Source organism: Alosa alosa, chromosome 3 (genome assembly GCF_017589495.1).
Source record: "Alosa alosa isolate M-15738 ecotype Scorff River chromosome 3, AALO_Geno_1.1, whole genome shotgun sequence".
Taxonomy (NCBI): domain Eukaryota; kingdom Metazoa; phylum Chordata; class Actinopteri; order Clupeiformes; family Clupeidae; genus Alosa; species Alosa alosa.
Genome location: NC_063191.1, coordinates 20,097,987 through 20,125,846, shown reverse-complemented (window position 1 = coordinate 20,125,846; position 27,860 = coordinate 20,097,987). Strand labels below are relative to the sequence as shown.

The window sequence follows — 27,860 nt, the reverse complement described above, 5'->3', positions numbered from 1 at the left end:
ATAACCACCATCAAAGGCAGATTGCCTTTTCTACCACAGGTGTTGAGCCAGAAGCATATTGCTGATGAAAATCATTGAAATGTGGATCCAGAACATCTTCCAGAGAGAGAGAGAAGGGCCTGAGACAAAGCACAGAGCACCAAAGCTTTATTCTAAAACACAAGGCAGAGACAAAGGAGCTAGCGCTGCTTATGAAAGGAACAGTGGCGTTCCCAGAGGGCTTCACACAAACACACACAAGCCATCTGCAGATGCCAGAGGGCTGGGGCGAGGGAGTGTGGCTGACGAATGTCACCAAAATGTTAGAGGTGTGAACCCCATGAGAAGTTCATCAGAGGGGGCGACAACAGCAGTGCATTAGTCTGGCTCCCCAGGGGCGGCCTGTCTGCAGAGAGCTCTTCCAGGTGAATGTCACCACCGCAAACATCCCCCCCCACCAGGTTGGACGGAGTACCAGGAGAATACCCAGCATTCACTCAAGATCACATGAAGGGGCCAAAGAGACTTTTCTGAAAGGATTCGGACAAACAGCACCACAGTGGCTGAGCTCTCTCTCTCTCTCTCTACTGCGTCCCAGTTAAACGGAGTAAAAGTGCTGCCGTGTGGAGTACAGGACAGTTCATGCCGTTGTTTGTGTGAGAAACCTCAAAATCATCAGTAAGAGGGCGACACTATGAAGCGAATACAGATCTGGCCTCTGATCCCAGGAGCACGTCTACGTCCACCTGCTTCTGAACCTGAAGCACACTCTCGACCAACGAGCAATAGCGCTCCATCACCACAAGGGGGCCCACCCTCCTCTTGCTCCCCTCAATGTCCCTGTGCCACTCCTCTCGCCGTCTCTGGAGCTCGTCCACCGCTGGCGGAGCCGGGGCTGGGGCTGCTCCTTCTCCTCCTGGCCCCCCGCTGCTCCCCCTCCTCTGGCAGGCAGTGAGGAGGCTGGACAGTCCATCCCTCAGGGCCAGCGCCTCATTCTCCAGGGAGCAGCCCACATCCTGAGCCCGCACCCCTGATCGGTCCTTCCTCAGGGGCTGGATGTGGTAGGAGGCTGGGAGGAAGTCACACAGAGAGTGCAGAAATCTGAGCAGAGCAAACTGGCCTCTGGAGGGAGAGAGGAAGGAGATAGAAAAGCAGGCACAGCACACCCGCAGTTAGAAAGGCAATCTAGAGAGGATTGCATCAGATGCAGTCACTGGTGCTGTACTGACTTCTTGGGATGTATTTCAGAACCAGACCAGATATTTTTTTAAGAAATATTCTATAACACTCTCACTGTACCAGATCACTCAATTAGAAAGTTGCACCTGCAATAGATGACCAGTTCTCCCAAGAAGGGGCTCGTCTGTTGCCAGTGAAAGACCAGAGCAGCAGATGGTCCTGCTGGGTTGGACAGAAGGTACTGGGGACTTCTCTCCACTTTCTCACACCCCAATGCTTCCTGCAACCACTGGCTCACATCACACAGGGTGTGGTCTGGGGAGTAGATCTGGAAGGACCATGAGTCCAAGAATGCCAAGAGGCTTAGAAGGTCCTCTCTAGATTCATCTAAAACACAAAATAAGACATCATGCACTGTAATTGTTGTTTTTGCTATAGTATTGCTATAAAGATATTAGTTTTCCCCCATTTGGTCATGAAAAAACAGCACAGAATCCAATGTTCATACAACTGGTACAAGTAGTAAGCTTCCCTATTTCATAAAGATGGTAACAGCACTTACGCCACAGTTAGGGGCATGCCTCAACAAGACATCCCACTTGTATGTACATGTAAATGTAAATGTAAATGTGCAGTGTGCTGCTATACCTCTGTGGGCTGCAGCGTGCAGCGGGCTGGGCTGGAACACGTCTGTCATGCTGAGGGAGATCTGTCCACACTGGAGTCCCTTTGGACCCTGGGGCCTGACACAAGCTGGTGACACCTCTTTGAGGACGTAATGGAGCATGACAGGGCATTTGACAGGACCACAGGTCAGAAGAGGGGTCAGCTCACAGACGGCGGTCAGCGCCAGCTTCTTCAGCATGCCTCCACCGCCACTCCAGCTGCTGCCCTCCGCCTGGTCCGGCCTCCTCCTCTTGGCCACAGGCTCGGGAGGAGACGAGGGGTGGGTGGCAGGGACCCAGTGGGCACGACTCTGGGTCTGGATAACTGTGGCAGCCTGGCCCTGAGCGGTCTCCAGTAGTAGGGAGATGGAGGCACTCTCAAGCAATCTGGCAAAAATAAACATCCAAAAGTCTTTAGCACAGTTAAGTAGTACATAAGCTTTCCAACAGGCTGCCTGATGCTGGAGAGCTCCTCCATCACAACACGGGTAAAGGTGAAACTGACACGGTCCTCAGCGTTAGTGGAGAGTCACAGTGAGACTTGCTGGTCCTCATCACATGACAAGCTCCCGACAGCTCAGGACGCCTCTTGATGTGATTGCGGAGGCAAAGCAAGGCAGGACTATGATTGTACCACAGCTGAAGCCTCAAAAGAATTCAGAAATAAAGAAATAAATACAAGAGCTCTGAGGGGAGACACTGTTGCCATGGCAACGAGGTGGGCATGCTGTAGTAGAGCCTTTTTTGGGATATTTTTTTTTTGCCTTGAAGACAGCCTTCATTTATATGTTCACATCCACGTGAAGTGGCCACAAACTTGCCATGAGAGATATTTGTGCATCTCTAAATAAGGTTTACCCACTTCCAGCAAAAACATCAATAATTTTGACTGATAATTGTAAAATCAGCGGAAACTAATTTAGTTTTGTCTTGATGGCCTGTTCATCCACTCTACACAGGTGATTAAACAAAGCCCATTGCACATTATACATACATTACATTCTTTCAATATCTATATTAAATAAAAAACATAGTCAACTAAACTGTAAAAGAATATGTGTGCGGTTCATTATGGAACAGGGGAGCTATGCTCTCATTAGTTTTTTTCAAATGGATAACATCAAAGTGTAGTAAAGAACAAATGAAAAGTTTTGTAAAAACATCAAAACAGTCCGTAAGCACATTGCTGATGATTACTGTCTGCTGCTGGAAGCATTTCCAACAATAGACAAAAGTATTTCTAATTCTATAAAAGAAACAAAAGAAACTTTAAAATCTTTGAAAATTTTACTTCTCTCATATAACACCTCTTGCAGGATAGAATCACACTAACTCTGTCCAACTCTGTTGGCAGAAGAACAAGCAACTCTGTTGCTGTCAAAGAAGCAGTCAGAAGTCTCCAGCCCCTTCTAAAATGTGAATGCTTTCTGACCTCAAGCAGAAGGCGACAGCAGAGCCGAAGAGCCGAAAAACTGACAGCTGGCGGATAACATTGATAGGAGCCACGCATGATTGGACACAATTAGCAGAGTCTGTATCATTATCACAGAGTCAAGGCCAGTGTTCTGGTACAGATCAAGCTAATGATTCACACTGTTTGCTAAACGGAGAGAAAATGGAGTCGAGTCAAGCTAATTACTACCAAGTGATTTGGAATGAGACATTCCACAAGGCTTCTAGCTCAGGCTTAATTTGATATTTGGCCCGCAATGCTCATAAAGAATGGAAAACAGGCTGCAAGATCTGAGCCTTGTCTGATTGGGGTGTAAACATTAGAAACAAAAAGAGTGTGTGTGTGTGTGTGTGTGTGTGTGTGTGTGTGAGTGAGAGAAAGAGAGAGAGAGAAAGAGAGAGAGAGAAAGATCATTAGAGGACAAGGAACCTACATGGCATCTTCTTTTGTTAAGAGCACTCCTACAACCAGGCAGTCTTCAATGACTCGGTGCCAGAGTTTCTCCACCAGAAAGGGCTGCTGCTCTGACTCAGGCTGCATCCTCTCCTCCTGCAGCGCCTCCTCTCCCTCATCAGCATCTTCCCACAGCGACACCAAACCTTCCTATGCCCCCCCACACACACACACATACAGACACACACACGTCCAATACAGCACTACATATGCCATGCTCAGCAAATCACAGCCCATAAAAGCTATGTGTTTTCAAGTGAACAAAAAAACTGACATTTTATATGCCTTAGACAGAATACTGCTGTGCTGAACAGAATTGTAATGTTGCCCAGGGTGGAACAAAGAATGAGGAGTTTAAAAAAAGGTTGCGAAACATATTGGAACATGAGACATGAAAGAGCAGGTTCACTGAAGAGCAACCTAACCTGTTCTGTCTTTGATATGATGTGCTCTCTTCCAGACACCAAATCTGCCAGAGCATCAGTGGACTGCAGAAGCACCCTCTCTTTGACATCAACATCTCTCTGAAGGTCTTGGAGCAAGGTCAGGCCACTCTAAGGATCAAAGAAAAACACAGGGCAGGTGTGTGGGAAAAGGCATGCACTGGGTAGAGGTTTCAACACTGCTGAGGGGACTTTGAACAGAAAGAGTGAAAACCTTACTCTATTAATCATGATCTAATGGAACATGTTTGCTTTACATTGTTTTGTTGCTCTATGGGCCGTAATAAATTATGATCCTTTACATATACATTTACATACAGGTGTGGCTTTTGACGAATTGTTATGAACTATACATTACATTATAGTTCACTTTTAAAATATGTAGAAATGACCTGATAGAACTCGACAGAGCTTACCTGTAGTCTGGATTCTAATGCTTGTATGGTGCAAAGGTAGTTTCCTTGAGCAGCATCTGAAGTTTCAGATTCCTCACTGATCTCGCCACGGCCACACTAAACACAGAATGCACTCACATTAGCATTCAGCAGGGAAAACAATAGAAAGAGACGGCTTAGAGCAATCTAAACTCACAGAGTACATTGTGCCACAGAGGTCTGTCATAATGAAGTTTGTTACGGTGTCAGCGTGATTCTGGTCATGAAACACCAGGAGGATCTGGTCAGTCCCATAGCCAACAAAGTCATCAATGAGTACTGAACTCACGCCAGACCAGCAGGCCGCAACCTGAGGAAAACAACCCATAAAAACACAATCATCCATAACTGGTACTAATACCATGACCGGTTTATACGTCAGCATTTTTTTTTGTTGAGAGGAAAGGCAGTGGAGGTAGGACAGTGAGTTGTCATTTTTTTGGGCACAGTTCTTAGGAGTGCAGGTGTGCATTACAAGGTTTTCACTAAATGTCTTCAGAAGGTACACTCAGCGGATGTGTTCATAATAGCAAAAACACTTTGCTACATCTGTGGTTATACCCAAGTGCGTTAGAGTGCATCCAAAACAAACAAGTGCAAAAAGTCTACTAAAAGGTACTGTGCAATTTTCCATTCGAGGTTAGGGTTAGTAAAAAAACATTCACAAAAGGTTTTGGAGTCCATTCTTCAAATACACAGTGTTATATACAAGAAAGAAAAAAAAAAAAACATAATGCTCTTATCAAGTACCTTTTGACTCGTCAAACTTCACAGTTACTCATTTAGCAGACGCTTTTATCCAAAGTGACTTACAAAATGAGGAATAACATTCAAGTTTCACTGCAAAGGAGACCTTAGGTAAAAACACATATGAATGGGCCAAAGGTTCCATCGACTTCACTACTAACTTGACCACAATTGCACATGAAATAAGACAACAGAGATTCATAATCGTAAAAAGTAGTGCAAGCTGTGCAACAGTACCTGAAATGTGTCTTTCCAAACAGCACACACATTTCCTTGGTTGAAAGAGACAACGAACACTAGCCCACTGTTCCCAATGGTGGCCATCTTGATGCATTCAGGTTCTTCAAATGGCAATTGGCAGACTTCTTTGAGTTTTCCATTCTCAAAACAGACCAACTGTTTTTTATTTGTGGCTACCACCATGTTCACTTTCATGTGCCCTTTGACCTCCTCTGCAGAAACCACCAGAGAACACTGTACGACAGAACTGTATGTATTTGGAATAATGCATGTTCCGTTGATCACCTTTCCATCCTCAACTGAGTAACCAACTATTTTGTTATCTTTACAAACACTGATTTGACCATTCACTTCTTCCTTTGAATGTATTTGTGAGCCTAATACAATCACATCACTGCATAACTCTCCCAAAAAAACAACAGACATCTGAACAGCAATACTTCTGACTTTGCTGGTCTGTGCTGATGCATAATGTACTATGTTCTCATGTGTCCATAGAACAGTGGGGCCTTGGAATATTGTGACACCATCTTGCAGTTCATACTGGGAGTTAAATTCCACATGGAGCTCTGCTTTAGTAGGGCTTGTCAATGTGATGAGTTTATACTTGTAACAAGACAATTTTGGCTTCCATAGTCTTAGCAAAAGGCAAGGCACCACAATTTTCTTTCTCACATCTAAAGCTGTGGAGCAACAAACTACATCTACATCTGCAGAGCTGTCCTTGTATATAGGTGTGTCACCATGCCGTGACGTAAAACAGTTTGTTTCCTTTGTGAATGACAACCTCAGACATGTGAGCTCTGATTTCTTCCGACTGTCGCCATCTTGATGGGAGTTTCTGCACCGAAATGAAAGGATGTCACCATTAAAGGTGATCAGCTTTGTGTATTGCTTTCCTTGAGTCATCACAAGTCTTAAAAGAGCCAACAGCAGTTCCACTGATTGGCCATCTTTGTGTGATCCACCATCTGAAAGAGACAGTACTTATGTTTAAGAATTGATACCATTAAAGAGTAGATGTGATTGCTAGGAAATCTCGTCAGAATATATGCACTTGTTTTGGTTTGTTTCCCATTGATTTCGTAGGCTACGTGTTTTTTAGGTCAGTGTTTTTCAAACGTTTTTGTGCCACGGCACACTTTTGACATTTAAAATGTCCCACGGCACACTAACATCCTGTTTGAATAAAAAATAAACATACTATAGATTAAAATTTCAAATAATACACAGATATGGCCTTATTATGGCTTCTATGCAAGACCTGCTCAATAAAACAAGCGCCCTCTGTTTCATTTCTAGGTGATTATATCTAATTTAATTGTTGTTATGAACTGGATATGTAATGATTCTGTGAATACTGGATATGGGGCCCCCGTTGTACAATGCCTGCATACCACAAATAGTGCAATCATACAATCAATGAGAGCATGTGGTTATAAATTCTTTGATGCAACAGTTGCTTTTCTGGACCAGTGAGTGACATTTGGGTAATTTTCTGCGGAACACCTGATGATCTCTCACGGCACACTAGTGTGCCCCGGCACAGTGGTTGAAAAACACTGTTTTAGGTCATTAGACGAGGGTGATGATTAGCTAACTTGTGAACCACTGGCAAGGGATGGAGGCGAACAGTTTTCAGTAATGGGGAATGGGATGTCCAGATAAAGAAATTGGGAAACAGACGTGGTGACATGCTAGTATGCAGCAACCATAGACTGTAGCCTATATATAGTCTATGGCAGCAACTATCTTATTAGCCATCACGATTTTAGCTTGTTAGCTAGTTAGCTATGTGCTCATGCAGTTATAGTGTATGCAACGAGGTTAACACACATTAATGTAAACGTAATAGCCATATTTAAAACAAAACTCACCAGAGCCAAGTTGTGATTTCTAGTTACTGAAACTCTTCTACGTGATCGTACTACGCTGTAACATACGTACTACAACTTAGTAGTACTAACTTAATTTCCATCACAAGCGACAGAGCTCTACCACTCAAAGCAGCGCGCCACAATCTGTCAGTGGGCTGAACTTTTTTACTGTGGGCTGAGCCGAAAGTGCTTTGTGGGTGAAAATCCAGATTCTCCAACATAAATATAGAAGCTAGGTCTAGCACACGGAGAATTGCCTAGTAGCAGTTGTACTACAATAGCCGCTCACATCAATTACATGGTTTTTATTTATTTATTTGTTTATTAACTTAAGTTAACAAGGTTTTCACTGAGTGTTTTTTCTCCGGCTTTAACGTTAACTGATTCACTTTTAGAGTTCCACTTTGGTTATTAGTGGACGCTGAATTTGATGTGCAAAGGGAAGAAATAAGGAACTTGCTCTAGTTTCAAACAGACCGCTTTAACTAAATACAAGCAAACGTTACTTGTGACAGTCAGTTCAAGCAACAAACATGGCGGAAGTGGGTCAGCCTGAATCAGAGCAGGTAGCGAACGTTAGCCTGACAACTCAAACTCATCATTAAGATATGTCTCCGTAAATAGTGTGATAAATATTCTCTTTTGTTAACAGAATGAAAGCAAGATCGAAGAGACGAGACAAAGGTTCAAGAGTGAATATGTTCAAGGTAAGAACGTTTGCCAGCTGGACTTGCTTGCTAGCTAACGGTAGCTAGCTAGCTAGCTAGTATATCTTACCTGTCACTGATGTTTTGACAAAGTGTGTACTAATTTCACAGGCTTTACGATGCAAGTACCGTAACGTTACAGTAGAATGCACAATTTCATCGTGAACCTTGAGTGACTAATGTAATGTTACACCTGACATTGTGTTCACGCTTGTGGACTTTGAAACTGTTTGCGTTTGTCTGAAATATCAGCTAAGTTGACAGAACTAGGAGCCCTTATTAAAATAACACCTGACATACATTACAAGAAAGTCTAGGTACAGGTTAGGTCACGTTAACATTGCTTTATCAGAATGTCATCACCCATGTGCAGTCACTCAGAGGGGCAAAGGCCAGAGGGTTCTAATATCAGATTTATTGCTCAAATAGTTTTATATGTGGGTCTTTTTCTATGTTCTTCCAGATTCGTCAGACAAATATGATTCCAGAGATGTGGAGCGACTCATGAAGGATGATAGTTGGGTTGAAGCCTATTTGACATGGCGACAGAATGTTGTAGACGACGCACTGAAAATGATTGATGAAAGTTTTCAGTGGCGAAAAGAATACACCCTGAATGGTTGGTTTTACTTATAAGTAAATAAATGTGGGTCAGATCATGAACGTATTTGTATGGCAATTACCTAATCATGCATTCAAAATAATCGTGGCTCATTAGGTGAAGATGATCTGTTTTATTTTAATATAGTAACTTGAGCTGTAAGACTTTGGTTTGTATGTCTAGTGTAGTTTTGAAAACACAAGGCATGATTTTCTGACAGCAGAACATTCTGCCTACATTTGCCCTTGGGTGATTTCTTGTTTTTCTCACAGAGAGCATCAGTTCCTGGATTTCCCCAGTTCTCTTTGACTCTGTGTTCCTTTCAGAGCCCTATGTGTTATTCTAAGCCACAGAATCCATTTCTGAGCTGTGTAAATGAACTAATGACTACACTGACTGACCTGTGTACGAAGTGTAACAGATGTGGTACACTTAACAATGATGTATTTTTGGGTGCATAACCTGAATTTGCCTTTTCCCTCTTAATAGACCTCACGGAAAGTAGTGTTCCCAAGTGGATGTTTGAGAGTGGTGCTGTCTTCCTCCATGGCTATGACAAAGAGGGCAACAAACTGTGTATGTATTTCACTGTCATATTGTAGATATTTGACTTGACTTATTGAAGTTAAATACCTCACCCTTTAAACATGTTGCTTTCATTCATAACCTATACGATTGTGTATGATCTTATTAATTTTAGGGCAAAAGTGGATTCTTGTTTTGTTTTCTTGGGCACCGTTGAGAAACTCATTGCTTAGGGGTGTTGCTCTTTTTGTATGAAGTAGGATGACTCCTTGCAGAGAGACTGCTACACAAAATGTCATAATTTTAAGAACATGCCTTGCCACTGTAACCACAAGCTTGCTCTTGAGATTTGGATATTAATTTCTGTAACGTCATTGGCGCACAAGGCTGGTAAAATGTCTAAAGAGATTATTTTTGAAAGGATGAGATTGCTGGCCCTACTTAATTCTTTGTGTCTGTTGTATTTCCTAGTCTGGTTCAAGGTCAAGCTTCATGTGAAAGATGCAAAGACATTCCAGGATAAGAAGAAGTATGTGGCCTTCTGGCTGGAGCGCTATGCCAAGCGTGAGCCAGGGATGCCTCTTACTGTGGTGTTCGACATGACGGAGTCAGGCCTTAGCAACATTGTAAGCCAGCATTTCAATAATTGCTTCCATGCTTTTGGGTGTGTGTGCTTCCCTTATTTACATTACAGCATCCACAAAACATTGATTAGTTGCCAACCACTGAATTAATCACCAACTATTTTGATAATCGATTAAATGGCTTGAGTAACTTTTTATGTAAAGATGGGTTAAGGTTTATTCTAACTTCTTATGTTGATATATATTTTGCCTCAATACATACTGACATTTTTAACTAATTGAAATTAATAAAAAAATAAATAATGGACAGATTAATTGACTATGAAAAGTATTATTTGCAGCTCCAATGGATATACTTGGATATAACTGTGCTCAGGACAATGTTAAATAATTGACAATTATATACATTAATGTTTGTGTTTGACGTCTATATAGGCAAAATTGACATAATGCTTTGATTCACATCATTTTTGCTTTGAGACAATGACGGGATTCTGCAGTGTCTAAATTGCAGTACACACATGTTCAGTGTGTCGCCAAGAACAAATAGCTTTTCTGGAGTTTTCAACTTCTCTATCTCTGTTTCCATCGCTATCTCTGCCTTTGTCTTTCTCCCTCTTTCTGTCTCCTACACATACACATAGATCATATTCTCCAAACCCATTTCTCCCAGAAAATTATTCCCAAATTGGAAGCGAGAACGTTAAAGAGACTTACCTTTTTTCTTTATTTGCCAGTGTATTAGTTTATTGGGCTAATTATTTAGTAGTCCAATAAAAACAATGTTTTCTTTTGAACATTTGACTATTTGAATATTTTTTGGGCTCATTTTTAGACTATTTAATACTTTTTTTACCATTTGACTATGTACTCACTATTGTACATGTGTAAATACATATAACTAGTATTTATTATCATGCCTTTGTGTGCCCTTATTGGCTGGGCTGTGCATCCTAATATCTCTCGCTGTTTGAATGCAGGCTTGAAAGGATTGTTGTTGTTCAATGGTTTAACACGTTGGAGATTAAAGTGACCTTTAAATCCGTTTGGTCAATCCAACTTGCCTGTCTAATCCATAAACTGACTTGTTTCAGTTCCTCCTCCCTACAGGAGCAAACCTTTTCTCCTTCTCGTTTGTCAGGACCTAGTCACACTTTGTTTATTTGCTTTTCTCTCTTCCTATCTCTTTCATTCTCTTCTCTTTTCATCTTTTCTTCTTTGTGTCAGTCTCTGTCCATGTCTCTACTGTCTCATCCACTTTGAAATGGCCTACTTAAGAAAAGCAGGCACAGTGAAAAAAAAAATCACCATTCTAATCATACTATGGACTAGTATGGAATGAACAGATTAGTAGACATCTGTAAAATCTTTTTAAGATGCATAATACACATGGATCCTTCTTCCGTGACTTAATTTTTTAAAATCTTTTTTTGTGCAAAACTAAATTTGGTCTCTTTTTACATAAATCTTGCTTATTGTCTCTAGATTTTAACTGCTTCTTGAAACTGTCTTGTCTCTAGATTGATAACAGTTTTAATTTTTATAACAGTTTATTGATGAAATATGTTGAAATATGTGTCTTGTTCTTCACTGAAAACATGTAAAGGAGGATTTTGCAGGTAACTCTTAGGTTTTTTTTTCTCTGATGAATTTGGGCTCTAGTTCTGGACTCTGACTCTGTCTTTACCACATTTCTGTGTTTGCATGATTACATAGCATGCCTCTCTCTGGTTTAGGTGTCTACACACATACTTTATGTGTTTTGGGGATAATATGTGTTCTCCACAAGTTACCAGAGGAAAAAAAGTTATTGTTTTACAGGATAGCCATGAAAAATGATAGGATACACAGTGAGAAGTTGCTCATTCACCATTTATATAATTTAGTTATTGGGATCGATCTATATTTGTGCCCAAACTGGTTGTTTTTAAGCATTTTTGACATTTGATGGTGATATGGAGAACACATTTGTAGCAACAGCCTACAGAGATCATGGTTGCTTATTCTCTGCAGTAAACAAGGAGATTGTGTAACACCTTTAGTAAATGAATGACTCAGTATAGCAACATGTATCTCTTGTTTGGATCTTGCATGGTGTGCTTACTTGGCAGTGGAGACATTTTTATTTTACTGACAAACTGGTATTCCTGGAGCTGAGGAGAGAGCGGGTGGCCGGAAGTAAAAAATGGATTAACAACAGTGCACTGCAGAACTTGTGACAAAGTTTCAGTCTTTATGAAGTGGGTCATTTCCCAGCTTGGGGCAGTAAATATCTCAGCCTGTGCAAAGGCTGTGCCTGAGCTTATGAAATTCTGAAATTTATGAAATGTATGGTTGAACTCTGCTTTGAGCCTGTGTATGTGATTCATGCCACTCATCTCCTCTCTCTCTCCCTCTCTGTCTCCTCTCTGTCCCCTCTCTGTCTCTCTCTCTCTCTCTCTCTCTCTCTCTCTCTGTCTCTGTCTCTGTCTCTGTCTCTGTCTCTGTCTTCAGGATATGGAGTTTGTGAAATATATCATTAATTGCTTCAAAGTATTCTACCCAAAATTCCTCTGTAAGTACATTCCTAATTGTAAGTCTATAAATATTTTTTTTCTTCTCCAATTAACAAAAGCCAATTCAGTTCACTTCTGTGTCTCCCAGAAAATAGTTGCTGAACAGATCCCACTCAACTGGCCTATTTAGTTTGTCATACATACTATATGTGAGCACATAGGGGCACTCAATGTTCGAGTACTCCTTTATGAGCTGTATGATCTGCTTAAGTCGATAACTATTTTAAGAATAGAGTTGTTTTAAACAGTTGGTCTTTTGACACAAGCTGTAATCTATAATTGATTTCTTTGTGACTGCTCATATTTCAGCCAAGATGATCATGTACGAGATGCCTTGGATCATGAATGGTGAGTATTTCTTTCCTCAGGCACAGTAGTTTGTTGTCATTAGCGTAATAGACTGATTCTATCAGCCAAGTCGGCCGTCTCCATCAACCTCTTGTTTGTTGTCCCCATGCTAGCTGCCTGGAAGATTGTGAAGACATGGCTTGGACCAGAGGCTATCAGCAAACTGAAGTTTGTTAACAAAAGTGAGATGCAGACCTACATCAGCCCAGAACACCTTCCCCCGCACATGGGAGGAACGGTACGTACTAATGGTGTTGTTTTGAGGAAACACCTCAAACAGGAGACCTGTACTAGTCTGAACATGTTTGCTGATAAGAAATGACATAACATTTAGATTGTCTGTGTGTAGCAATGTGGGTGCTCTGACTGATAATGTCATTTTAGCAACGATTCAGCATATAGATGTTTGATAAGAGAAGTAGTATGGTGCTGGTTTTTCAGGATTCCTTCCAGTACACCTATCCTCCCCTGCCTGACGATGACTTCCAGTCTCCTGTCTCTGAGAACGGACCAATTGTCAGCGAGGATGAGAGTGAGTGTAAGGACCCAGAAGTGGACTGTAAGGAGAGCTTGGAGTCCAGCTACAGCTCAGAGGTGGTCGCCAAGCCCAGAAAGGTATGATAGTACTGGAACAGACACATACACGGCCAAAAACAGTATGTGGTGTTGAATTGTAAACAACAGCAAAAAAACAAAAACATTTTCACCTCCCTTTCAAAACGTACAGTGTTTGCAGTTTGTTAAAAAGCCCTTGATTCTCTGATTACACCTCTCAGGGTCATTTGTCAGATTCTTGTCCTGAGCCAGCCACTAGTATCCTCATTAGTCATTAATGTATGGTAAAGCGCCCACAGTGTGCTGAATAATTTATTAATAACAGCACTAGCCTCACTATCGTTCCTGATTATATGAAGGCACAGTGTGCAGGGTTTTGTGAGGTTGTCTCTACTCCTTTGATGTTTTATTTATTTATATTTGGTCCATATATTTTGTTCTTGGAGATTACACCTGTTTAGTTCCTCTGAGGAAGGACTGAATTAGCTGGTGCTAAAGCTCTGATTGGGCAGCAGGGCTCCTATTGTCTGCTCTGTAAGGCTTAATCCGTAGCACTGTACCTGCTTATCCAGCCATATCCCCCAGAGACGTGCATTTTCTCACGACCTCAGGATTGTGAAGGTGCCTTAAAGCCCAGAGCGGAGTCTTGTCCCATGCTTTAGAGGAAGTCATTTTATCAAGGGTGGTCCAGTATCTTTTAAAAAACGGTCTGTGGCCCCTGCCTACAAGACTCCTTTTATGTCCATTTCGTGGCTTGTGTTTGACCTTGCTTGTAGCTGGGGTGCTATGCTCTGTGGGAGCCTGTTATTCTGTACTCTGGGGCGGTCTCGTCTGGTGGGCTCAGAATCCCTGAGGAGAGGATGGTGTGATTGCAGCCTGCAGTTCAGTTCTTGGCTCACACCCGTCCACATCTGACGCTGGTCACACAGTCCTGCTATCATTAGCCAGGGTCCTGACCAATCCGCAGGCAGGGCACCGGCACACTGTGCTCATTCACCCGCTCCGTGTTGTGATTCAGGCGAGCTGTTTGAACTCCTGACACCGCTCAAACAAAGGTGGATCTGGCATGATGCAAGTAGCTGCAGTAAGGCTCACACCACGAGTAGTAAGTGCGTCAAAGAGGCCAGAAATCATTCATTTGCAGTCTGTGCCAACGCTTCTGTGGCGAGCAGTGGCATTACTGTTGCCGGCGGTTTGCCAGTTGCTGTCTTGGGCATCGTGAATGTTAGAAGTTTAAGTGCAGGCAACCACATTAGACTAGATGTGCATCAGTTCTGAGAAGTATTTGAACTTGAGCTCCAAACTTGTGTTCCTTTTACTGTGTGTGTGTGTGGGGGGGGGGGGGGGGGCGTGTGGGAAATCACAAAATCACAAAAATGAATGAAAAGTGTCCAAAACTGTTGTGTTTACTGTTGCTGAATGTGTTGCATGAGTTAGTTGTCAATAGCTACTTGGATTACACTTTGGGAGGTATGGTTTTAAGCAAGTGAGGCCCACTAGCATCAGGGGTTGGCAGCAGGGTAGCCTGTGTGAATTTTCATGCTCTCCCTGCCCACAATGTAAAGCTATGGTTGGACGTCACAGATGTGAACATCTTGGAACAGATGTGGTAAAGCTAAAAGTTCCAAGGGAGAGCAGAAGGAGAGCTACGTGCCTGGGAGAGGGACATGTGGCATGAGTGGCATGTGGATTTGGTCTGCTACATCATTGTTAAGTAAATAGCAAAGACATCTTGTTTCACTTTTAAACAACCAGTCATTTCATTTCATCTCAATCCAGAAACACCAGTATCTCTGACAAACAACTAGGCTATGTACCGCTTCAGATTCCACCAAAAAGTGTGTGTGTGTGTGTGTGTGTGTGTGTATACATACAGTGCAGTGCTTACTTTCTCTGCTGCAACAGAGGTGGGAATCATAATGCTATTGCCACCTGAGGCTACTGAGGCTTTCCACTGGCCAACTAATTTCCTGTCTTTCTTTTTTGAACCAAGGGCTGGTGGTGGTAAGACATTGTGCGTGGTTAAGGTGCTGCGCAAGGAGCTGTTTGTCCGGATGCTCTGTCCCGTCTCTGACGACGGGCCTAAACTGTCACACACTGTTCCCAGAAACTCCTCCTCCAGGCTGCCCTGTGCCTCAAAACTGTGTTCTTGGCGCTCAAATAGTCTGCTCTCAGTAGTAGTTCTTACTTTGTCATGTTGTTTTTCAAATGACTACCTGATGTGATTTAGTTTTGTATTTTTTTTAATCAAAATTAACATGCATTTCTATAAGAGAGTGCAGACCTAACAAAATGCTCACTGGTTTTGGCCCAACATGTCATTCTGGAGTGCTCTGTAGAGGATATTTATAGCCTACTAGGGGCTCACCTAGTCTTTAGCCAATGTGGCTAATTGGCCTAACAGCAAGGATGACGTTATCAACTGTTGTTACCTCACTCTATCTTCTTAAGTGTACCTTTGCCATAGTCTACATTTTAACAAGCCAGTCTGATCCATTAATGAATGGTTAATTCATTTCAGAAAAAAATATATGAAAAAGACAAATTTAACCTGTTGAACTTTTTTTTAATGCTTTATTAATTTTTAGAAGCTAGTTATAAGCAGTGTTTATGAAACAGAGGCATTGTGAAATCTCAGGGCCACTTTATCTAGTCACTCCATCAGCCCATGCTGCATTGTTCTGTTGCCTAATGAACATGTCAACATACTTACATATTCAAAAGACTGCGGCTGCTACTAAAGACACACTCCTAATCAGAAGGGTTCTTATAAGAAGGGTTAAGGTTGATTTTAAGATAATCAAAACACAATTATTGCGCTTTTTTTGACCATACAGCTCAAGTATTTGGTTCTTTCATTTCATATAATGGTTGCATTGCCGAGTCATTTTGCAGATGGATCTCTCCATATCTTTTTCTGTATTTTTCCATATGGTGTAACATTTTGAAGTGGCCATGACTACAACACTACAATATATTAGGTGTCATTGAGGCCTGGTGCTTCAAGTGCAATGTCATCATGCCGTTAAGAATCACTCCCTATGCCTTTCTCCAACCCTGAATCTTGAACTTGGACATCAGCCTGAGAGCCACTTATCTGACTAAAAATGGTCTACATTTCAGAAGAGACTGCTTTTTTCATGGGTTGCACTTGAGTATCTAAGGATTTTCTATTCATTCATGCTAGTATTGCAATCACAGATATGTGAGCATTTCTCTAGTTAATAAGTCATCTTTATCTCTGATGAGTCCTTATTGTCTTTACACTAACATTGTTATTCAGGTGACTTTTATCAAGTACTGTAACTTTTCTTGGCACACTCAGACAGCGAGTCATATTGAATGGATGGGTCAAATTGGGTTCATACTGTAGGTTGTTTTGCCAAAGCCAATAAATCTTTCTGTGTGCAGAGTTGAGCAGATACAGTATCACTGTACTGCCTGATATAAACAGATACATTGTGCCTGGACTGCTCACATGTTAAGACTGTAATTGATTTTACTAATGCATTATCGTTCATTTCACTTGATTTCTATTGATCAATAAAACACATTTCAAGAACAAAATGGGCTCTCTATTTCTTTATTATTAACACATACAAAACATTTGACACACATTTAATTTACACCAACCATCTGACTTCGTGATGTTTTCACAATGATCACGTGCAGTCACCTTTGACCTCCTCTGGGTTTCATGTCTGTTTTTCCATTCTCCCCCCCAGCTGCTTGTAGCAGCTTGAGTCCAGAAGGCTGGTTTCACTGATAAACAAATGGGTGTCCGCATGCTGTGCCCACTGACCGGTGGTTACGTGGCGTCTCATTTTGCAGACCTTGCACAAAGCATGTGGGTTCTCAGCAGTTTTGGGTGGTCACCTAATGTGCCAGTGTATGTGGGTGATGTGGATATGAGGCGGAAGTTTCTGGAAGGGTTTCTGGAGCGGTCAGCATTTACTTTCTGCAAAGCCAAAACAGATTGTACTGAGAATGGTGCGGGTTGTCATGAGACTTGAGTTGGCTAATTTGAGGTCCTTATATTCTGTTGGGCTAAGTTGAGAGCAATATTTCAGCTGGCCTCCGCTGACAGACAGAAACCACTAGTGGACGCCTCACATTATGGAAGTTTTTTTTTAATTAATAAGCGCAATCCCATAGAAGTAATTCTGGCTGTTTCCTCTAGCTTCTAGTCACATGTTCTATATTTAGTTCCTGTGAAATAAAGGAAGTCAATTTGCTGATTTGGGATTGTGCTTGTGCTTAGTTTGACCTAGAAGGGCTTTGACCTTTTGACAAATGGCCCAGATTGGCTTTCATTTAAAAAAAAAAAAAAAAAAAATGTCTCCCTCTAGATCATCTGTCTCTTACCTTGTTGCTCTTTTTTTGGCCATAGGTGAATTTCTCTGAGGACAGCTTGAAGCCTGATGAACTGGACAAAGGGGATGGGTATGGTCGACTGAAAGGAATTCGGAAGCCTCTGACCACATTTAAAGGCACACTACTGCATATCAGGTAGGCCTATAGTATGGAGCTGATGGAAATTCTCCCCTTCTATGGCTTCCTCCAGTCAGAAATCCAAGTAAACTGAATTCAAGAAATGAACCATTTCTGCTAGAACGAAAAGATTGGGTTGTTTATGACCTCTTTCACAACTACAGTAGGTAAATTGCCAGACAACACTGACTTCCAGTTTGTAATCTGGAGCACAGTAATTATTCAAAGGGGCAGACTCATTTTCCCAAGCCCTATTTGGAAGTCTGCCTGTGGAAGTGGAGGCTCTCATTTTGATGTTTCCTCAGCTGACTTAAGGCCATGATTAAAAGCGATAAACTGATTGTGCCTATCCTTAGTCCACAAGGAAGTTTTTCAGTAAAGGATGCAAGGAAGGAAATGGGTTGGAAGAGCCTTTGATGGTTCATTGTTATCGTCAGGGGTGTTCTTTTCCTCCCCTGTGTAGAGACGGCAGAACTCCCTATGACCTCAGGCATTTGCTCCTGTGCTGTACTGTGCTGTGCAGATCACAGTGAAGCCCTCCAGAATTCAGAGCCAGGGAACAACAACTGGAGACGCTGGGCAGGAATCTTAATCCTTTAGGAGGGTTTAGTGCTTTTAAGGAGTAATTGCAGTCACACTCTGTACTGTACTGATATTGTGTTGGTGGAATCTGAAGCGGTACATAGCCTAGTTGTTTATCAGGGATACTGGTGTTTCTGGATTGAGATGAAATGAAATGACATTGGTCGTTTAAAAGTGAAATGGCCTTGATCTAAAGAGGCCAGAGCAAATTGACATGCCTTTTTGGTGGGCAGGTTAAAAAAATTAAACATGCCGTTATGATCATGTGGAACCTTACCACACAGTGTCCTGGCTAAGCTTCTCTAGTCTGTTACTGCAGATTCTGGGTTGACCATTTAATGTCATTCTGTGTAAACATCAAATTTACAACCCTTAAGAAGTTTGTTTGAATTTTTATCAAGTTGTGATTTTTCTTTGTTTTTAGTCCAGCGGAAGAATTGAGCTTTGGCTCCAAAGAATCTGAGAAGAAATGCCTCATTATCCTCAACAACATTACGAAAACCCAGGTGGCTTTCAAGGTAAATGGAACACAGCCCTTATCTATGTTCTGCATGGTTCTAGTAAGAACAATAGGAAGTGTCTGTGACTGATAGAATGTGCTTTCTGCAGGTTCGGACTACAGCACCAGAGAAATACCGCGTGAAGCCCAGCAACAGTAGCTGTGAACCCGGAGCCTCCATGGATATCGTGGTGTCCTTGCATGGAGGTACTGTGCAGCGCAGCACTTATCTGGGCTCTCTCTCACACACTTCCCAGATGTTTCCACCACAAAGACTCTTGGGTGATCAAAAAAAAGTCTTGTCTGTTAACTCTGGGGAAAGTGCTGACAAAGTGCAGCTTTCTCTCTGTTTTTCCCTGACATACATATTTTAGCAGTGATAAAATAATCATCCGTTATCTCCCCAAAACTGTGCCTTCAGAAATCTCTGGGAGGAGTAAATAAAGAGGTTCTGGGGAGGCAGTCAGACAGCGGGCTATCGTCCTGTGAGGCTGCAGCCCCCAAAGGTTTTTCCCTTCAACCAATTTCCTGCAGGCCAGTGTGGGCGTCTCATGCAAAGACTTTTAGCGATAAGACGTTCAAAGGCCTCCATGCGTTGAAGTGTTAGTCAAAGCTCAAGATGTGCCAAGGCTAGCTTAAAAAAAATAATAAAAAAATGGCAATATTCCAAAAATTTGTCTCCTCGGCTATTCAACCTGATTAATTCATTTCTGCTCAGAAAGAGCAGGCCAATCTGTCGCCTCAATCCTCTCAATCAGTTATTCCCTGAGTGGATAAGAAGCAGGTTGTGCTGCTGTGGTGGTGACAGGCGCGTGATGTGCTCTCGGCAGGTTTCCAGGCGTCACCACAGGACCGGTTCCTGGTCATGGCCGCTGAGATGGAGCAGAGCGCCGGGACTGGTTCCCCAGAGCTCGCCCAGTTCTGGAAGGAGGTTCCTAAAGCCAAAGTAATGGAGCACAGGTGAGTGTGCTGTGAAAAATCCATCGATGAGACGCCTGTGTGACGCCGCCCTGTCTCAAATTGGTGATGAGGCCATGATGTGAAGTGTCTTGACCTTTGGTATTGTCATGTCTTCCCCCACCAGACTGCGCTGTCATGTTCTGGAGAGTGTTAAACCAATCCTCAGCTCAGCAAGTGAGAGTCCACTGGCTTCAGGCACCAATGGGCATCAGGACCTCCAAACTACAGTAAGTCCCCTGCAAATGGTGCTCATGATGGATTCAGTTCTGTAGTTTGACTGATACAGTGTACTGTGTGTACAGTGCATAGGGGCCGCAGACAGTTTGTCCAACGACCCACATGCACTGAATTCAAGCCACAGTACACTGAAGACAGTAAAGCATGGTGGTGCACAATTCATGTTATCGCACACCAGAAATCATCAGTTTCAATACATCAAAATATTTGAAGAGGTCATGTTGTCTTATGCTGAAGAGGAAATGCCTTTGAAATGGGTGTTTCAACAAGACAATGACCCAAAACACACCAGTAAGCGAGCAAAGTATTGGTTCCAGACTATAAAGATTGGCGTTATGGAGTGGCCAGCCCGATCCCCAGACCTCAATCCTATAGAAAACTTGTGAGGTGACATCAAAAATGCTGTTTCTGAGGCAAAACCCAGAAATGCAGAGGAATTGTGGAATGTAGTTCAATCGTCCATGCACTCCATGCAACACAAATGTGAAGCAATTCTCAGAAATAATGGTAATACAACTAGATATTAGTGCAGTGATTCAAAGTAAAGCAACATTTTAAGACATTTTTCAATTTATACAGTAAATGTTAAAGTTTGTAAAGAAAAATGCAAACACTGCAATTTTTTTTAACAGTGCCAGAACCTTTTTCTTCACTTTCTGTAAAGATATAACACAAACTTGATCAATTTTGGTCATGTTTTGATTTGAAATTGAATGTGCAGTGTTCCCAATGCATTGATATTATGGAATTAAGGATTTTGAGCTTCATTCAATATTTTAAAACGCACTGCTCTTATTCTGCACATACTGTAACTGTATATGCATGGTCTTGATGTCCTTTTTCATTTAGAGATGCGGTTTAGAACAGACCATTGTTTTCTTTCCCTGAGTGAGATGAAGTGTTCATGTGTCCACGCATGTGGGGCTGATTCCTCCGTCCTCTCTCTGCAGCTCGTACGGCTCATGGCCATTAATTCCAGGCTGGAGCAGAAGCTGGACTCGTGTCTCTCGACCCAGAGGCTTCTGACGGTCCTGGTTTCGGTCCTGATGGCTTTCAGCTTCTCCACCATGTACTTAATATGGACCTCCTATTCTTAGCCTCTTCAGACTCCTCTTTTTGACCCTACTCATAGAATCCTTTGGCCACTTCTTTGACCAAAGGAAACTTCTTATGAAACACAATGACCAAAACAAGAAAAGGTTTTTCCATGGAGAAACTTTCCCACTGTTGCGAGTGAATCATGTGGGACTCATGTGGTAATCATGTGGTCAGGATCTGCTCTCTCAGAGAACTGTGTTTGAGATGAACAAAGGTGTAAGAGCCATAGAGGATGACCATGTGGTTTCAAAATGTAGGTATTTTTATTACTCATGATGAAATAAATATATAATTTATACTAGATGTCCTATAGATAATGTGGAGATTAACTTTAACTGATTATGTGTACAGTATGTCATTATAATATACTGTGTATATGCAACATCAAAACAATTAAACAGTTTTGTTACATCTGTAATTTTTTTTTGTGACAAACATTTAATTTAACCATATTGTTATGCTCAAAACTGCCTCATTCATTCATTCATTCATTTATTCATTCATTCATTCGACCAGTTTCTCATGCCAGTTTCCTGTTTAAATGCACATCTACTCTCTGTCCGGCCATGGTGAGCGTTCTGGCCCTCTCCGCCAGAGTGACCTGCTCTCTCCGGAGGCTCCTTAGATGCTGATAAGGAATGGAGCTCCTCATCACAGACCAGGTCAATAATTAGAACACCAAGGGAAATGTGCCCCGACGTCTCCTCTCGCACTCACCCCACAAGACTGGCAAGACACTGGGTGTTTTCTGACTGCCCTCATGTCTATTTGTTTAATTACCCAGCATGCAACTATAAATATCAGAGCAATTACTGCTGTGTTAGATATGTGAGCGGAATCCAATCAGAGGGCTCAGCAGGAGGTCAGGGTATCTATGAAGAGATCCGGCTCAGAGTGGTCATGCACAGGGCCACTGGCCACGGGGGAACCGCACACAGGCAGACATACATGAGTAGTGAACAAGCAGGCAGACATCATACATGAGTAGTGAACAAGCAGGCAGACATCATACATGTGAAGTGAACAAGCAGGCAGACATCATACATGAGTAGTGAACAAGCAGGCAGACATCATACATGTGTAGTGAACAAGCAGGCAGACATCATACATGTGAAGTGAACAAGCAGGGGGTTAAAGTGAGGCTGTGCAGTGTATTGGTACCTTATTGGTAAGACTTTGTAGCTTATGGCAGGTCATGCATGCTTTTGTGTTATTTGTATCAGTTCCTCTGCTATAGACCCAAAGGTTTCCAGTCAAAACTGGCAGTGAAAGTTTCTCCTCCTTTCGTTAATGGTTTTGGCTTGGGCTTTTGTTTTTTTTGCAAATAAGTGCATCCAGGTGAAAAGTGTGCATTATTTGCTGTTAGCGCTCATTGAAAAGCAGTGCTGCTGCTTGAGTGCTAAGTGCTGCTGTATTTGGCAGTGAATGGATGGAAGTGAAATGTTAGGCCTCATGGGGGGATGTAATGTAAAAGCTTTAGTTGGGAGGATGTGAGGCTAGCTCTAAAGTGCTACCAGGCCATGGGGTGGCAGGCTGATGGTTGGAACCCAGCCCAACTTGAGCTGATATTGCTGGGCATGAGACTATAACTACTGTGGGTGCTTACTGCGTCACTTCAAATGGCTCATTGACTGTTGGAGCATAGAGGAGCTATGATTTGATTGGCCCTATCGTTAATTACAGCGAGATGCTCTGTACCAGTGCTCACATGCCAGTGATCTGCAACCACTAAATCAACTGGACATCGAACCCAGATGAAGTGAAGCAGAGATCAGGGCATTTCTGTATGGAGGGGAAGCATGTTTGTGTCAGAGGTTAATGATTTACCTTCAGGAACAAATTGGGAAAAGGAATCAATGAGGGTTGGTGAGTTACAAATAATTCCACCGCTACTCCACAATTGCTTTTGAGGACAATACAGCAGAGAACAGCTTCCATGTTGTATGGAGGGCAGTTCTCTATTTACCTGATTCTGACCTGGCCTTATTTACAGAACCTGTCAGATCCTTTTGCATCACATTTGGCTGCATTCAGTCTGTATCTTTAATTACTCTTTTTAATTTAGACTGGTCCTTAAATGCCACAGCCTCTAGTAAAATGCCTTGACAGCTGTCACTGTACCCATTGCCTCTGTCTTTGTTTTGTTGTACTAAAGTCCAATGCCAAAGCTGTTACAGCTTCAAGTCAGAAACACTTAAACCGTTAGACCTGATCCAGGGCCATGGCATGATCTGTCCATACCCATTAACATCCCCTTGGATGGCGCCAGACGACTGGTTTCACTCAATCCACTGAAACTGATGAAATTGATGCATTTGTATTGTGCCAGGTAGGATGAAGATTACAAAAACAACTTTTTTTTGTAAACATTTGGTATGGTAGAAAACAATGTGTGCCTGCATGTGTGTGCATGTGTCTTTATGTGTGTGTGTGTGTGTGTGCGTAGTGTACAGTCACTAAATGTACACATCAATTCATTTATTGAATGGCTCCCCTTGAACAGAATTCCACGAAACTTGGCATGCATTCAGAGGGTGTCATAATGATCCTACCTCCAATTTCATGCAGTTTTGACCATATCAGCCAGAGATGTATGCGATTACAACACCTGTTTTTTGCTAGCTAGGTGGGGCTATACATCAATACATCAAATCAGTGGTTATGGGATGGGTTGACATGTCCCCTTGAGACCAACATTCAAAAAAGGGTCATCCTAGGCCCTACAGTTCTTAAGATATTCACAGAAAACTGTGTCTGCTCTACCCTCCTTTTGGGGGTCCGGTGCGGTGGATGGACAACGGATCAAAAATACGGAAAAAAAAAACTCTTAAACTCTAAAAAAAGTTATATAAAATAGTGCTGACTGGTTTTTATTTGAGTATTCATTATCTGAAGCATATTTTAATGAAGAGTGGCCTTGGTGTTTTGGGGTTATGTTGTTTTACAATATTTAGTTCGGTAACACAACACACATTTGCCTAGTTGCATCAATACAAACTCATAAGCAATAATTTAACTTAAAAATGCAGTGTCTTGAGATTGAAAGAATGATCAAATTCAAATGTAAACTCATGGCATCTTAGGTGTTCATCCATGATGCTGGTGTTACTATGCTCCCTAGTGGTAACTGTGATATGTACATCTTACAATTAAAAAACATACAGTGCATGCATATGCATGCACTGTATGTTTTTTAATTGTAAGATGTATATATATATAGATATACATATATATATATATATATTTTTTAGAGAGAGTGGTAATGTATTAGTTTACAAACCAGGGACTGGGGTTGCAAATTAGCCAATTGGATAGAAACATTTTATGCAACACATATCATATTGTTATGGCTTTGACTGTGATAATTATGTATGTAATAATGGGTGCTGCATTGTCCCTGACAAATAAACTAATAAATAAACATATAACGTCTTTTACCTGCATATAATGTGTTTTTTTACATGTCTTTTAAACAAACAGTGTTAAAAGTGGACAAATGATGAAACAATATCACTTTAATGCTTCTTAACATGAAATTGTGAAGTATTTGGGGAGTTCAAACACATATAGTACATAATCTACAGTACATACTATCATTAAAATATTCAGAGAATCTGAAGAAAAATATTGGATGGCTGTGGTCTTTTGGACCTCAAATGGCACTGCATTAAAATGAGACCTGTTTCTGTAAAGAAAATCATTGTATCACATTCACATCACATGAATGAAGAAATAGTAAACATTTTTATTTTCAACATTTGATCTATGTCTATGTCTTTTTTGCTGCTAAATATGGGATTTACGAGACTTGCATATTATCATATTCTGTTTTTATTTGCATTTTACACAACGTCCCAACTTTTTCTGATTTGGAGTTGTAAATTATTTTTTTCCTTTCCTTTTATGTTCTCCCACCTACATCTTGTGAAAAGGTGGCTGACAGGAGGGCATGTGACAGGTCCTGCAGGTTATAAATGCCATTACAGTAAAGTCACTAATGACTCGAGAAAAAATTAAATGCTGCTGCCAGTGGTCTGTTTGAGCAGATTCACTACAGCACTGTTGGTGGGGGCAATGTCCACAGGCTGTTTGCCTACTTTGTTCTTGGCCTTGTGGTCAGCTCCATGGTCCAGCAGAGTCTTGACAAGCTCAGGATTAGACAGCTGGGCAGCAATGTGCAGTGGAGAGTCTCCGTCCTTACTGCAGTTAACACTGGCACCTGTAGAGACACAGTTGTTGTTGCCAGAAATCATGGGGATGTACACAGACCTCAGAATGATTTTGGTGATAATAATGTACAGGTAGATCACAACAACATATCAGAATGTGATTTGGTTGTATTCCTGATAGGTGTGTGTGTGTGTGTGTGCGTGCGTGCGTGCGTGCGCGTGTGTCTCTGACATTGTCAATGCATTCCAGAATGCTTGATATTGCACTGTGTGTGTGTCTCTGACATTGTGAATGCATTCCAGAATGCTTGATATTGCACTGTTACGCTGTTGGTCAGGTATGATCATGACACCGTTAGCTAAATGGTGTTATATTGGGCATAAAGGTGATACATGGGACAACTTTTTGAGCAATGTTGCAGGGCTACCACATAACCGGTCTTAAGTGTTCTGATTGGATGATCATGTTAATGTGCCTACTAATGATTCAAGTTCCCAAGAATAAGTTGCCCAATAAAATAAAATAAGTTGCCATCAAAGAGAACATGGCAGAATACTCAGGAGCATTGCCCAGCAACATTGCTCAAAAAGTTGTCCCATATATCACCTAAAGAAACAATGACACATTTATGTGTGCATCATCAACTTTGGAGAACACAGATACATCACTGTCAAAGCTGTTCCAAAGTTCTACAAAAAACAGGCAACTTGAATACGTGTATTATAAATGCTGCCCATCCCTGTTTGTGTGTGTGAGCGTGTGTGTGTGTGTGTCATTTCCTGCATTTTGAAGCTTTTCTGTGTAAAGTAATTCATAGGATAGATATGAAAGAGAAATGGTTCTACCTAGTTGTAGCAGTCTCCTCACTGTGCTGAGGTGCTGGTTGGAACAGGCTGTGTAGAGAGGAGAACCAGCCTGATCTGTGCTCTGGTCAATATCCACACCATACTTCAGCAAACTCTCAATACATTCTGTGTGCCCTACAGCAAGGACAAACATTTCCCTTTAGCAGGACAGTCCAGAAGCAGGGTCAATATTGTTGTTATTTTTTGCTTCAGGTTCATGCCTCAGTGTCCAGACAATTATTGACTTGAGCAGAAGGGACAACTTGTGATATGAGTTGGGAATCAAATAATTGCCCTTTGACCTTTGGCGGCTGCCTGGTGAATAGGGGAGGCGATGGTGCTGCCACCCTGAGGTGAGGCCCCATGCTGGAGGAGCAGATTGACACAGGCTGCACTCCCACAGCCACATGCGTCTGAGAGGGCCGTGCTCCCGTTTACAGAGGAAATATTCCCCTGCGTGCACACACAAAGCCTGGTTCGCCAGTCTGGCACACACTACACTGAGTTCTATGCATTTCAGAAACTTTGAAGCAATGGGTTGTTATTTTACAAGTCTAGTATAAAGCAAGACAGCAGCTTTAACTTCAGGGAAATAAGCTGATTGTCCTGATTTAACATGTGCCTTCTTGTCTTGCCTTAGGGGGTGGGACTCCAATGTGAACACAGAGAGGGTATTGTTTGTCACAAAAATATACCAAATATTGGTAGCAAAAACACATGACAATGAATTTCATCAAAGTGCAGTTAGGCCATACTTACATCTGCCCCATGCTCCAGCAGAGTTTTAGCGCATGCTGTGTGTCCCTGCAGGCAGGCCACATGCAGGGGAGAGACCTGGTCAAGTGTGACCAAGTTAACACTGGCTCCCTAAATACAGAATTGAAATGTTAAACTCATTTCATCATTTTACCTTGAGGGTAATTTCTTGAATGTTGCATTTATTTCTGCACTGCAGAACACTACCCAACAGTTAGCATAACAAAATAGCCGGAAGACCGCAACACCAACCAGACAGGACATGCCAGGGTGTTAGGCAATGTCTTAAAAAGTACATGAGAACATGTTTACCTGTTCAATAATACGACTCAATGTCAGAAGTCTTCCATTGTATGCAGCATCATGAATAGGAGACCAATCAGATTCTGTTTCTAAAAAAAATAATAGTAGATGGAAATGGATACAACATACTGTACAACACCATTTCTTCTATATACTGCCACTTACCTGCCAGCAGTGGATTTGAGAAGAACACCGTTTGCCCAGCTTGTTGTGCTTGTTTTTTCTGGATATTCCCAATTCCTTCAGGCACAGCCATTCTTCATAGGGCAGTGGTATTCTGTAATGTCAGAAGCTGATCTTTGCCCCTGTGCTAATGTTTAACTGTCTAATATTTAATCGAGAGACTCCACTCATCACAGGCAGCTGAAGTGCAGCTCTGCTGGGCTACTATTCCTCTCTCTCTCTGTCATTAGGTAGCAGGTATTTAGGATGTGTGTGTCTGGTATTTAGGGCTGTTTCCAGACACACATACACACACAAGATATTACAGTCAGTAGAAAGTCACTGTTAGGGCAGAAAGATGTTGAGCAGGTTTGAAATCTGACACTAGCATTGTCGACACACATACATCATC

General features: G+C 41.9%; 3 protein-coding genes across 4 annotated transcripts; 1 reads left to right on the top strand and 2 right to left on the bottom strand.

The window, feature by feature from the left end:
* Nucleotides 1-74: 74 nt before the first annotated feature.
* fancb (FA complementation group B) lies at nucleotides 75-8,383 on the bottom strand. Of its 2 annotated transcripts, none has more exons than XM_048238838.1 (9): nucleotides 8,248-8,383; nucleotides 5,591-6,564; nucleotides 4,764-4,916; nucleotides 4,589-4,684; nucleotides 4,155-4,283; nucleotides 3,710-3,879; nucleotides 1,807-2,210; nucleotides 1,305-1,545; nucleotides 75-1,101 (listed from the first exon to the last, which is right to left on the bottom strand). In XM_048238838.1, the coding sequence occupies exons 2-9, from the start codon at nucleotides 6,500-6,502 to the stop codon at nucleotides 672-674; spliced, it is 2,535 nt and encodes an 844-aa protein (XP_048094795.1). In that variant the 5' UTR covers nucleotides 6,503-6,564; nucleotides 8,248-8,383; the 3' UTR covers nucleotides 75-671. The 2 variants fall into 2 exon arrangements, with proteins under 2 accessions (XP_048094795.1, XP_048094794.1); XM_048238837.1 differs by lacking the exon at nucleotides 8,248-8,383 and adding an exon at nucleotides 7,471-7,605.
* mospd2 (motile sperm domain containing 2) lies at nucleotides 7,727-21,630 on the top strand. The gene is made up of 15 exons (XM_048238839.1): nucleotides 7,727-8,036; nucleotides 8,123-8,177; nucleotides 8,641-8,796; nucleotides 9,268-9,354; nucleotides 9,775-9,929; nucleotides 12,381-12,441; nucleotides 12,752-12,790; nucleotides 12,904-13,028; nucleotides 13,232-13,405; nucleotides 17,736-17,854; nucleotides 18,843-18,936; nucleotides 19,028-19,124; nucleotides 19,748-19,877; nucleotides 20,002-20,104; nucleotides 21,065-21,630. Exons 1-15 carry the CDS (start codon nucleotides 8,004-8,006, stop codon nucleotides 21,209-21,211), a joined length of 1,575 nt encoding a protein of 524 aa, XP_048094796.1. The 5' UTR covers nucleotides 7,727-8,003; the 3' UTR covers nucleotides 21,212-21,630.
* A 3,079-nt stretch (nucleotides 21,631-24,709) lies between these two features.
* On the bottom strand, nucleotides 24,710-27,760 carry LOC125291882 (ankyrin repeat and SOCS box protein 9-like). The gene is made up of 6 exons (XM_048238840.1): nucleotides 27,452-27,760; nucleotides 27,296-27,375; nucleotides 26,987-27,094; nucleotides 26,530-26,680; nucleotides 26,228-26,362; nucleotides 24,710-25,431 (listed from the first exon to the last, which is right to left on the bottom strand). The coding sequence occupies exons 1-6, from the start codon at nucleotides 27,540-27,542 to the stop codon at nucleotides 25,226-25,228; spliced, it is 771 nt and encodes a 256-aa protein (XP_048094797.1). The 5' UTR covers nucleotides 27,543-27,760; the 3' UTR covers nucleotides 24,710-25,225.
* Nucleotides 27,761-27,860: the final 100 nt, after the last annotated feature.

Excerpts from the sequence above, each read along its gene's own strand:
- fancb (XM_048238838.1), bottom strand. The coding sequence starts at position 6,502 with ATGACTCAAGGAAAGCAATACACAAAGCTGATCACCTTTAATGGTGAC. Across the intron at positions 4,917-5,590 it reads TTTGGAAAGACACATTTCAG|GTTGCGGCCTGCTGGTCTGG; the intron begins GTACTGTTGCAC and ends TGTTTTCCTCAG. Across the intron at positions 4,284-4,588 it reads CATTAGAATCCAGACTACAG|AGTGGCCTGACCTTGCTCCA; the intron begins GTAAGCTCTGTC and ends TTTGATCCTTAG.
- mospd2 (XM_048238839.1), top strand. The coding sequence starts at position 8,004 with ATGGCGGAAGTGGGTCAGCCTGAATCAGAGCAG. Across the intron at positions 12,442-12,751 it reads ATTCTACCCAAAATTCCTCT|CCAAGATGATCATGTACGAG; the intron begins GTAAGTACATTC and ends CTCATATTTCAG. Across the intron at positions 18,937-19,027 it reads AAACCCAGGTGGCTTTCAAG|GTTCGGACTACAGCACCAGA; the intron begins GTAAATGGAACA and ends TGCTTTCTGCAG.
- LOC125291882 (XM_048238840.1), bottom strand. The coding sequence starts at position 27,542 with ATGGCTGTGCCTGAAGGAATTGGGAATATCCAGAAAAAACAAGCACAA. Across the intron at positions 26,363-26,529 it reads TCACCAGGCAGCCGCCAAAG|GGCACACAGAATGTATTGAG; the intron begins GTCAAAGGGCAA and ends TCCTTGCTGTAG. Across the intron at positions 25,432-26,227 it reads GAGGAGACTGCTACAACTAG|GTGCCAGTGTTAACTGCAGT; the intron begins GTAGAACCATTT and ends GTGTCTCTACAG.